At 42.1% G+C, this 12,642-nt stretch overlaps 1 protein-coding gene across 2 annotated transcripts in view; it reads left to right on the top strand.

Moving 5' to 3' along the window:
- Positions 1-4,781, top strand: part of PALD1 (phosphatase domain containing, paladin 1) — a 194,868-nt gene extending 190,087 nt beyond the window's left edge. For both annotated transcript variants that reach the window (XM_019538553.1, XM_019538554.1), the window contains one exon: positions 1,806-4,781. In XM_019538553.1, the coding sequence (XP_019394098.1) occupies positions 1,806-1,955 (150 nt within the window). In that variant the 3' untranslated portion in view covers positions 1,956-4,781. The remainder of the gene's footprint in view (positions 1-1,805) is intronic.
- Positions 4,782-12,642: the final 7,861 nt, after the last annotated feature.

Below are 12,642 nucleotides of genomic sequence, written 5' to 3'. Positions count from 1 at the left end.
GGGTGTTGGTGTATGGCAAGCTCCAGTTCAAGCTTTTGGTAGGTTAAGTATCTTCTGAACCTTTCACAAGTCCTCTAGGCTGAAGGTTAAATTTTAATGGGGAAAGGGGAAAATGACTGATCAACCAAAATAACAAAGAAATGGGAATGGAGAGGACAGGATGCAGGGTGCAAGTCTTAAGTCTCTTAAGACTTTCCTACAAGTGTTTTAAGAAAGTGCTGGACCATCTCATGCTCCCTGTATGTAGTGTTACTTTGGTGTATAGGTGAAAGGGAAAAAATGACTTGCAGCATTCTGTCTGAAGAAGGGAAGGCACAACCCAGATGTGGTGGTATTGATCCCAGTAATGAAGAAAAATGCAGCTTTTGCATGTGCAATTTAGTGAGCACATTTCTGTGACTGACTTCAGCTCATTAAGTTGATGTAACAGTTCTGGGAGTTGTCCAGGGCTCAGGAACCTAGGGGTTTAGTTCCCTTTAGACTTTTACCTGTCTGACCTTGAGGAGGGCACTTAGGATGTGCCTGTGCAGCAATGACTGCTGTTCATGTCAACACCCCCCCCCGCCCCCACACACACACACACACTTTAACCTAGTAGCTTGGGTACTGATAGCAGTGTAGCTGCAGCAGTTTGGAGCTCAGCCCAGGCTAACCACTCAAGTATTTACCTAACTTCTTAGATGAATTCAGGTGAATTCCCTGCTTCACTGGGGTGTTGCAAGTGCATCAGAGGTGGAGAGTTGGTTTGATACTGTGAAATTGAGTGCCATGTAAACAGCGTCAGGGGCCTTGTTTACACACAGCAGATTTTACCATTATAGTTATACTGGCAAAAAAACCTTTTCTGTGAACCAAAGTCCTCTTAACAGTATACCCAGTCCTAGTTCTCCTGACTAGCACCAGCTATGTCAATAGAAGCACAGTTATGTCTGTTGGACTGAATGTACAGTAGTGTTTTTACTGGTATATCTATCTGGGGAGACATTTTCCCCCTAACTGATGTTGCTATGTCATAAAAGGCTTTTATTGGAGATTAGGCCATATGTAAATAAATGCTTCTTAAAGAGAAGAGTCCCTTGATGATTTTTGTTTGGGGGTAAAGGCAGGCCACTATAGTTAGGGGTGTGGACAGACAAAACATGTACACAGACTGAGAAAAGGAAGGACTTAAAACAGCTTAGCTGAGCCTGGTGTAGCTGGTACACCTGTCCATTCTATCCTCCAGTTAGTGGGAGCTAAAGCTCAGTATTTCACTACCTCTTTTATTCAAGGGGTAGATCATTGTGGTTTGGCTTCACTTACTGTGGGTTAGGAGTGGACAGATGGAATAATTACTGTTTACTATGGATCAACTGATGCACACTCACAACTAGTAAGTCTTCTCCTCTGCCCCACTTTAAAGAGGTATAATTGTTTATTTGTCCATGCTTTAGGCAAGACATATATTGCCCCACATTCCTGGAGTAGACCTGTTTTTGAACCAAGTAGTTGGAAATGTTCTTTTTTTTTTTTCTGTTAACCCTGTTCTTTCTTATCCTAGCAATGTGAGAGCCTTCAGCAATAGACATTTGCTGCTTTCCCCTAGTAGTCTTAAAAAGGTATCCATATCTTTCTACCAGAAATGCATATGCTGCTTTCATTCTCTGTATGTATTCTTTCCAATGTTACTCGTTTACCCAGGTGCTTTTATACCAAGGGCAGTTGGAATGCTATCCTTGTAAAGTGATTTCTGCGCCTGACTTGAACTAGCTTCTATAATCAAGAAATTAAGACTTTTTTCCCCTTTCCTCTTACTGTGCTTTCAGGTGGCAGCCAGGGCTGGAGTCTACGAGATCCTCAATCAGTTGGGGTTCACTGAGTTTGAGGACCTAGAAGACATGTCTCTCTCCAAGCTCCGTTACCGTTGGCAGGAACAGACCCTTAGTCTGCTTTCATTCCGAGGAGAGTTCATTTAGGACCCAAGACTGTGACACACCTTGGGAATTTCTGTGTTTCTCCAGACTTGGCTGGTGCTTTTTATAGGTGTGGGAGAGAGAATTTGCCTTAAGGAAAGACTGTGTTTCCAGAAAGAAGGGGAGGGAGGAAGGGGAATATAAACTGCCTTTAAGAAAACAAAAATTTATAGGGTTCTTTTAGATCCAGTAAAAAATATTGTAAATTAAAAAAATAACATTAGACAGGTGTTTAATTGCAAACATTGTGTAACTGTAAAAAAATCTCTGAAATGTTTCAAACACGATCTGCTGAATTTAGTGAATGTACTAACAGCGAGTGCCAAATTCTTCAAGGCCTTCTTCACTTTCTCACTAGCCCTGTGCAGTATGCATTATATAGATAGATATATATATAGAGCCAGAGAGATGTAAATGCATTTGCATGATGATTTAGGATTCCTGAAGAGTCCTTAAGGCACTTGAGTGAGATCTGGAGTTTTCTGTTTGTGCATATTTATTACACTCTTTAAAATTTTATTTTATTTTTGGAGGTTGAGAAAAATATAAACTAATAAATTCACACAACCCTGCTACTGTGTAGACCCCTATTTCCAGTGCCAAGATGCTTCTGCTGCAATATAGTTAAATACAGCACTGATGTTTCTGTTCAGGAAAAAAGACAGGCTCCATACATTTTATATCCAGAAATAAAAGATAATGGGTGAAATTTCAGCTCTATTGAAAGCAGTGGGAGTTTTGCAATTGACTTCAGTAGGGAAATCTCAAAATACATCTAAAACCATTTAAAAATCAAGGGAAATGAAATGAGATGGAGTTGAAAAGACTGAAAAATAAAGTGAATCAAGTGTGTTCAAATGGAATAAAATCCCATTCCCACTATCTAGAGCAAAGGGAGAGGCTGGCTGCAGACGATTTGGTGGGCAGGAAGTAATGGAATAGGCAAGAGCCAGCATGAATGGGATGATAAAATAGGATATGAAGACAAAAGCATAAGTACAGTCTCTGTCTTTTTCTGACTCGGCTTTCATCTGCAGCCAGTAGTGCAGTAGGTGCAGACAACAATATTAAAAAGTGAATGTTAAAACCCCCCGTCTAAAATGGCAAGAGGTGGTTTTATTTTCCTTTGGACATGTCCCTGCTGCTGCTTCAAAATCCAAACTCCAAGATTTCCATTAACAAAACATTTTATTTGTGGCTTCTTTCTGCAGAAGCAGGTTAGTTTTATTTTCTTTTTTTGAAATGCAGAATCTCTGATCGTGTATTTTATGTCTCCAGCAGGATATTTTGGTGTTTGAATAATTTGCAGGTGATGTAACTGAATAGTTGAATTACAGTAGTAATCTCTAGGAGTCAGTTGATCTTATTTATTTATTTTTTTTAATCTATTATTCATGTAATATTAATACAGCCATCTGACAACATAAAACATTTTCCCTTCTCCATGCCCCTATTGTGACAGAAAGGCAGCTACCCTGAAGTGACATAAAATCTATTCGAATTGCTCATTAGAGAGAGTTTTTTGCTTAGGTATTTAGAAAGCTTTGAAACAGCCTTGTTCTTTATTGATTTCTATTCACAAGCAGATGCATGTCCTTTTTTTATATTTAGTTCTTCTATTTTCTGGTTATAGAACACGTGTCTTTCTTTGCAAAACTACTGTGCATCTTTGGGGCACAATTTTGTTTGTTTATTTCTTTTTTTATTGTATATGACCTTTTGGTGTTCCCCCCCCACACCCCACTCCTGTTTTTGTGTTAAGGTTATGCATGGTGGCAGTGAGCAAGTGCCTTCACAAGCCAGTCTGCAGGAAATTCTTTTGATAATCTGGTACCTTCACATTTTGTATTGTGCCACCAACAAATCCAACAGATTTACCAGATGCACCAAAAGTCATGCATTTAGCATTTCTTGGAGCTGGCCAAAGACAACCACTTTTTTCTCCTGGCTGACATCTTATTGTTTTAAAGTTCTGATATCTAGGGTGAGATCCTGACTCCCCTGAAGTCCATGGCAAAACTCCCACTGATTTCACCACTCATATCCCTACTTGCACAAACTATAAGCATTTAGGAAAAAACTCTCTTCATGATGGAAACCTCCTTACTAAGCTTCAGCATTACTTTGCCTAGGCTCTTAAAGTAGCGAGAAACAGCTAAAGGCGGCAAGCCTGGGGATTGGGTAAAGTTAATCTGGTCTTTTTCTTCTCATAACTCATACTAAGAGGGGCCACTCTCTTCCATGCAGAAAGCATAGAAGTAACGTGAGACTGTGCCTTCCCTTCCCCCAGCTGGGACTTCACATAGATCCTTCCAGGTATACAAAGCTCTGGCACTTCAGTGGTTGATGCAATTGATGTTCTTTGATATTTGGTTTTTAAAGTAAAACTACTACAAGGATGGATCTCAGTCATGGGGATCACCCAGGTTCCTTGTACATGGGACATTCCTTTTGCCTAAGGACTAGAATGCAAATATGATTGATGGGTGAAGGAAGATGGTGCATTAACAAGTCTATTGTACTTCTAAAAGCAGCATTTCTTTCCTATTCTTATTTTGAGCTTTTTTAATGTAGTTTTTAATGCAGACTTTAACAGTGCTATTGCACACATTTAAAATGTAGTATTTTGCCACAACTGTAGTTTGTCATAGCCTGTGGAGATGCCAGTGAATGTACATACATGGGATTCTGCTCCTTACTGATGGAATCCAGGTGGAGGTGGTGAGTTTAAAACAGAAGCCCGGTCCTTACATCTACATGTTATAGCTAAGTCATCAGCAAGACTGGGAGAAAAGCTATGGGGAGAAAAATATAGTCTCATTACAATGAGAATAAGCATAGATCTTAGGAAATCCAACCTGAGGCAGCCAGGGGCTCATTAATTCATCTTCCCCAGGTGACATTTAGCTCTGCAAGTGCTGCTTTATTTAACAGTAGGCCCAGTGAGTAGATAGCCAATTCTGAGTAAATTCAAACTGGGACACACGAGCTTTGAAAGCCTATGAGATTGTCACCAACTTGCCCCAAATCCCCATTTGTCAGTTACTAGAACTGGTAAACTTTGTTTTTTCAGTACCAAGTAAAATATGCTTTGCAACTGTTTTTATAAAAAAAACCCACAAACATTTACTCGTCTGCCCATATTGACAGAATTATAGCTACTGTAAATGGTACCCCGTAGGACTGTGTGAATAGGGAAGTATGCAATTTGGATTTAGCTGATTCAGCGGACACGGATTTGATTTGGAGATTCAGATCACTGTCCTGAATTGATTCAGCTGAATTGGCTTTGGAAGATTTGGTGCTGATTCAGAGAGATTTGGTGATTCAGATCAACTGGGGAGAGGCAGGCACAGCCAGGTGGCTGCAGGTTCTCCCATGGCTCCTCTGGCTGTGTCTGCTTCTCCCCAGGCAAGGGGAGCTGCGGGAGAAGCCCTTGTGGCTACCCTTCCTGGCCCCAACCTCCCAGCACTTAAAAAAGCCCCACACTCACCAGCTGCAGCAGTGGTGACTGGGACCTCTGAGCACTCATGGCAGAGCCCTCCCCACAGTGGGAGGCAGCGGGGATCATTCCCCCCACCTGGCACCCATGTAGCAGCTGCCCCATGGTGTGGGTGCAGCATAGCTCAGCAGGGTGCCACATACTATCTGGGAGCTAGAGTGGCTCCAGCAGTCAGCTGGAGCCCAGCACCACTTAGCCTGAGTGGCCCCAGTTCCCAGACAGTGCGCGGGTCACTGGGGATGAGTGCTGCCAGGCTCTAGCTGATATGTGCCCCAGCTCCCAGACAGTGCACGGCACCCTGCCGAACCATACTTCACCTGCATGATGCAACAACTGGCATGCAGGTGCCTGGCAGGGAGGCGGTCCCTGGTGCCCCCCACTGCCCTGCACTGTGCAGTGAGGCTCTGTCATGAGCCCTCAGAGGCCCCAATCGCCGCTGCCAGAGCCAGTGAGTGTGGGGTTTGTTTTTTGGTTTTTTTAAGTGCCAGGAGGCTGGGCCGGATGGGGAATGGGTCTGTGGCTGCCTCTGCTGCAGTGGGGGAAGCCGCGGGGGTGCTGCTTGCCCAGCCTGCCATGGGGAAGGGAGTGCGTTGCAGGCGTGGGTTGCTCCAGGTGGCAGCAGGGCAGAGCCCCCACTCCCAGTTCTGCCACACCCACATCCCGTGCCACCCACCTCAAGTAGTGCACCCACCTGGCCCTACCCCGGCTGGGCAGCTTGTCCCAGCCCCAATCCCTCCCTCCCCAACACCTCTTCTCTCCCCCCTGCCCCCACCCCAACAGACTTACCAGCTGGAGCCAGCTGTGTCAGCTGCCTGTTTAGTCTGTGACTGAATCTCCAGAGCAGCCAAATCTTTTCCAAAGTTTTTCCAAATTGATTCAGATGCTTCAAATCAATTGGGAGATTTTAATTTGTCTCCTGATTTGATTTGATTTGATTTGGATTTGGAGATTCGGTCCCTGAATTGAGTCGAATCTCCTCCGAATCGAATGGGCTATTGAAGCTTTGTATCAAGTGTTTAGTAGTGTTACTCTGAGATCTATGTTCAGCCAATAACTTAGTAAGAAAAGTACATCTCTTTAAGATTCTGTATAATGTAAAGTCCTGAAATGCTGTTTATACAGCCAGGCTGGTGTGCTGCTTGCTCCCATGGTTGTTTGATGCAACACAGACCCAGGGGGAAGACTGGTGTCTAAGGCTACTGTCCAAGACATCCTGCACCTGCCAGTCATGATGCCCTTGGAATTAAGGCATCATTTTCAGTGTCCACAACACCTTTTGGAGCGCATGTGAGCAGCAGGTGAGCAGCACTTCCGAAAGCCCAGTCCTCTGTGCCCGCATGTTGCTTGTTAATGTTTCAGGATAGTAGTTGCTTTAAGGTTGAAGGTATCTTGGAACTCACTTGAACTGATTTTCAGTTTGTAGGAAACGTAGGGGCAGTGAGCTAAGAATAAACTATGCAGCAGTTCCTAGGTGGTTTGACCTGCTTTATTCTAGGGGATCTGATTTTTTTCCCTACATTTGCTTGGCCTTGTCCTGCAGGGAGACCAGTTTCTCTCTGTTGGCTGCAGGTGCAGAAGTGTTACATTTAGCCTGGAGTACACCTATTAGGGACTGGAGTCTTTTTACAATTGCAAAATATTCTGATTAGCTTTTAAAATATATATTCATTTTAATACCTGTTTTGCCATTGCACCTTCATAGGGAAAAGTTTTTTCTGGTATTTCTGGCATGATGAAACTCTGGGACTCTCCTTAGGGAGAGAGAGATCCTTTTCTTTAAGATCTCCAGCCTGTTTTGTACAGCCATCAGTTAGGTGTGAAAAGTTTCTGTGCCCTTGGGTCCTCATCCAGGTCCTTACATTTTTGCTAGTGTGTGTGGGGATGAAGAGAAAAGAACTTTTCCCATTTTGTCCTTCTGTTGCTTATTTTCCTCATTGTATTTGGAGCTTCCTTGCAAAGATATAAAACACTCTATTTCCAACTGGGCACTAGAAAAACCAGCTGCCAAGCTGTGCTTCTGCTTTTTCAAGGTGGTGGGTGGGGGGAATGAGTAAAGGGGGCAGGCGATGACTCATAAAGAATAATTGGACAAAACAGTAGGCTATTAAATTCTTGTGACAACAGTGCATCTTTTGTGAAAGAATTCCCCTTCCCCTCTTTCTTTCCTTTTCTCCATCCACAGATTGTTTTGGAAGTCTTGCACAATATCCAAAAGGAAGTCTGTACAATTGCTTAATTAGATGACTGTTAATTGCTTAGGAAATCTAGCTCTTTGATCTTATCCTGTAGGATACAGACTTGAATAACATCACCTGGATTTCTACATAAAAAGTCTCTTTCCACTTTTTCATCTTGACAACAGGCAGTTTCAAGGAACAGCTCAAAATTTGGGGTGGAGCTGGGGAGGAATTAACAAAAAAAGGCTTATTTTTAAAGGAGGATTTTTTGAATGTGAAGAATTACCTTTACCTTTTTTTATTTTTTTATGAAAATTTCCTTGCCTTTTCCTAATATTTAATTTTTATTTGATATTGAAAATGTTAACATATTTGAAATACCTGTTGAAAATCTTCACACACTAAGAAGAGGTTTTAGTAAATGGAAATTTCCTGTAGCAATTTTGGTAATGCTTTTGTTAAGCATTTGCAAGACTCCAAAAAGATTATCTGAAAACATAATTTGCAAGCAGGTCTTAGAATTCTGTAATTATAAACCAACCCACACGTTTAATTATTATAATCCTTGCAAATCTTTCTCCTCATTTAATTGAAAAGCCACCTTTTGTCTAGACCAGCACGGTCAGTCCAATGAAATGTTTATATTTTGTATATTTTCATTGCTGCCGTGTTGTTTTTCTTGCACAGGCGTGTTTTTCTGTGTGGTACATCTGAGAATATTAACATGTTCTAGTGTTAAATTCAGACTAGTGGTGAAAGTGGCATATTCCCAAAATAAGCATGTGCTTCAGCTCTGCTAGTGATATTAACATGCTTTTGTATTACCCTGAGACCAACCTGTGCACCCATCCCACTTCCCCACCCATTCTAGTCCTATTGAAAGTGCAGAACTTTGTGTGGGGAGAGGTGGGTGCTTTTCCTATGGACCATTAAATAAGCAGGGCATCTGGATATGTGCAAGTACACACACAGATTATGGACCAGATCTTCAGCTGGAGTAAATTTTCATAATGCCATTGACTTTAATAGGACCATGACATTTTACAGCAGCTGAGAATCTATTGCTTCCTTTTTTGTGGCCATGCTCAAACTGCACCCTTCTGTGACTCTCGGCAGGGAGGACCTACAGAGCCCACTCTCAGCGGCTACAAGCAGCTAGATTTCCACTGTGGATGCTTTGCCCTGCCAGATACATATTCTCACAAAGATGCAAGGATACTCCTCTGCTCTATTCATCGTTCTCTTTGCCCTTAGTGCATTCATTCATGGTCACATCCATAGCATATGTATGCATTTCTGTTGTCTTCTTCACAGTTCCAGCATCAGCCATTCTTCATTCCCCTTTTTTTGGTGTTTTTAGTACAGTGTACTTTTATTTTATGTTTTTCTGTTAAACAGGGTAGTATGGTTAATAAATGCCATTTTTACTACAGAATGCCTGTACTGGGGCCATCTGCTGCTACAGAGAGTGAAGAAATAGGTTAAAGCTTAAGGGTTTTGAGTTTTCTCAGACTGGGATAGCCACGTTTTCCTTGTGCATTTAATAGTATAAAGCTGAGACTGATTCTTATTATAAAATTGGCAGCGTTATGCTGCTGAGAGCAGAGTGGGCCTCACACATTCCTCCTCTTTAGAATTTACCCATCCCCATGTACTTTTATTTTTGTCTGTTAGCCAGGATGTGGTACGTGTTTCAATGTTGCAGAATCTTAGGAGGGTTTTAAGTTTAGAAACCCTAGATCTTTCATTTGCTGTAGGAAGAGTTGGCTTGCAGAAGATAAGCCTGTGAAAATCTTAGAGCATCTCAATTACTGGTAGTATGGAAAAGATGTACTTGATATCAGCAGGGGGCTCAGATCAAGAAATCAGCTATTTTCTCTGTGCAGAGAAATGCTAATCTGCCTGATAATCTGTCTTGTTCCATTTTGGTAGGTATACATCATTCACTGTACACAACATCTAATTGTATTGCATGTGTTTTGGAGCCTGCATTAATATTGATTTGCTTTTTTGCTAGTTCAGATGTTTGCTGTCTCATCTGAATATCATTTAAAGCTCCTGTCATGCAGGGGTGAGCTCTAAAGCAGCTGTGTGGGGCCAAATTATTAAAAAATGGTGCAAAAATTTGTATCAGCAAAACATCTTGCATTCAGCAATGGAAAGGATGTTCATGTGCTCTTTGAAGGCTGGTGATGGGCAGCTATGACCAGGACTGGCCATCACTTCAACACCTGAGAGATGAGGGGCTATAGACACCCCAGAGCTCATGCTTCAGGGTTAGCCTTTTAATGAATGTCTGTGAGGCTTGAGGATGTTCTGGTTGTTGTTGTTCTTTTCCCTTTTCCCTGGTTGGAGGTGATGTAGGCACATGTCCTAATGGCAGTGGCCCTTGGAGTTTCTATTCTAAAGCAGTTTAGGCGTTGTTGGATTTTTCTCTTACAGAGCAGAATTCAATGGGTAATTTTGCCTTAGCGATGGCACAGTTGCTTTCCAGAACCAATTGCAGGGCAACATAATACTACACATCACCGCCTGTTCAGGTACTGAGCCTAAGCTAGCTGAAAACTTGCAATGCCATATGCTTCTTTTTTTTTCTATCAGGGACTCAAGTATAACTGGGTTCATATTAGCACTGTCACGTTCTTCTGTGGTTACATTTTGTGGAGGTGGCTCAGGTGACTGAGAAAAGGTCTGGTACCCGTTGATAAATTCTCACATGCTACTTCTCCACCCATATGTAAAATGGATTTTCTGTGATTAAAAAGCACAGAAAGTGGCTCTGAGTTCTCTTGAGAATGATATTGGTAGGTAAAACCTTGGTCCTATTGAGAGAATGGACCTTTTTAAGGCTTTGCAGAAACATAAATGTCATGTACTTGTAGGATTTTGACCTCTGAGTGAACCGCTGATGGGATAGCCATAGAAGTGTGGATCCTAGGATTTCTGTGGTTGGTTTTTCTATCCTAGTTTTGAACAGAAGACAGTTTCTATGACTTTGGTGATTGCTGGATATGATTTCAAATAGCACCAGTAGTTGGAATAGGAAGCTCTTTGTTGGGGGAGTGGGGCTAGCACAGACTACCTTCTCAACAACATCGTACCAATGCAGAAGGCTAAACCAGCTGCTGGTCAGTAGATACATCTGCCAAAGCACTGCAAAACTGGCCTGGAAATCTGTGTCCACCAGTTGTGATATCTAATAGGGCATCTACCCTCAATTTGTATATAGTGCATGTGCACCCGGAAGGATGAAATAGATGTTTGTTTAAGCTGCAGTGGCTGATTTTGGATGGGATGATGGCAAATGGGAGTGTTCATCTCTGTTGCTCTAAAGAAAAGACAGTATTCCAGAAATGCATTTGGGAGTGGGGAAGCAGGAAAGAGACTGGGGAAAAATATCAACCTAGCCCCTTCCTTAATAAGCAGACTTGTTATCATCCTTTCCTTTCTGTGCATCAGTTTTCATTGAGCATCGTTATAACTGGGAATAAAGTTTCTTTAAAAATGTAAGGCATTTAGTGGGACAGAGGAGAGAGATTTTCTGCCTTGGCAGATGAAGCATTTGGTTCAGGGGAACGATGATCTCCATCCTATAATTTATCTCTGTTTCTACAGCATTCTGAAGACCTTGCCTATGTTTGGAAAGTGTGTGATTTCCAAGGAAGGCTGCTTTCAAGTACTAAGAGTTTTACCTTGTGGCAAAGCAAAGTGCTGATATGGCAGAATGTGTGACAAATGGTGGGAAAGGATGGCTGGGGTATGGTCACGATTCACCATTCCTTTGTTGGGGGATGGATGTTATTACAGGCAGAAGAACAAGAAAGCATAGGGGAGGATTGTGGAGAGAAGTCAATGATGGAAACAGATGAGACATTAAAGGAGGAAAGAATGCAACACTTGTTTTTCTTTCTGTTTAACATTAACATGTTTATATATAGGCACAAGCTGTCTGAAGGAAATTGTTTAAAAATAACAAAACTCCAAAGTATGGCAATGACCTCACTTAATCAGCAGCCTATCATGGGCCCACCAGCATGGGAGAGGGAGTTCTTATCGCTTAAATCACATGCATGTAACAGGAAGAAACTCCCAACACCAGGGTCAGGAAACATTTCAAGGCACAGCTTATACCAGGAGGAAGGAAGACAGACTCAAGAGTTCCTTAGTTACCTCTTTTGCTGGGAAATAAAACTAGGGTAGAGACATCCCAAGCAACAATAACATGATGAAATGTGGTGGGGGTCAGGGAGGAGAAGGCAGGCAGTTTCCCCTTCCGCTGCTTCACAAGCCCTCAGTGAATTATACTCTGCTGCTGTTTACACACAAAGTTTTCTCAAGTCAACATGAGTGGAACTTCGGGTGAAATCGTAAGATGTGTGTGGAAGGTTCAGGGACACCAGAGATGGCAGAGGCTCAATAAAACATACATCACATCCTTCCCATCAGGCTCTTACTGGAGCAAGACTAGGGTACACTCCCTCCAGCTTCCCTAAGAGAACCTGTATACACAATGACATTACTGACGTACACATTATGAGACTTACTAACTTTGTTGCTTGTGTTGTCACTTTTTCTGTATTTAATACCCTTCAACCCTGGCTCAAAACAGTCCAATCTCGTTTACTCCTAGCTGTGCCAATGAGACGCATCTGTCCTGCCCTGCAGCACCCTTGCTATTTCGGTCTCAACTTTAAATTCAGCTATGCTCAACAGACTTCAATGCAGACCTGTTGCTAGGCAGGCCTTTCTCAAAAAGACCCTGAGCTGTGTATGAAACTTTTGTACTGTGTTTCATATAGAAGTGAGAAAAATCAACTACAAAGTCACCAAAATAATTTTTAGTTATGATCTTATTCATATTGGTTACCAGAAGTGAAAGGTTTTTTGCAGTAATTAGCTGTAGCAAATTCTTGCCCTTCTGCTTATTTGTTAATTGTTTGTTGAAACTGAAGCCATCATCAATGAAGAGGTGGTTTAAAAGATTTTTGTCTGAAACTGTATGCATAGCCCC

Source organism: Crocodylus porosus, unplaced genomic scaffold (assembly GCF_001723895.1).
Source record: "Crocodylus porosus isolate Cpor-Errol unplaced genomic scaffold, CroPor_comp1, whole genome shotgun sequence".
In the NCBI taxonomy this organism is placed as follows: Eukaryota; Metazoa; Chordata; order Crocodylia; family Crocodylidae; genus Crocodylus; species Crocodylus porosus.
This window is presented reverse-complemented; position numbering and strand designations above follow the sequence as displayed.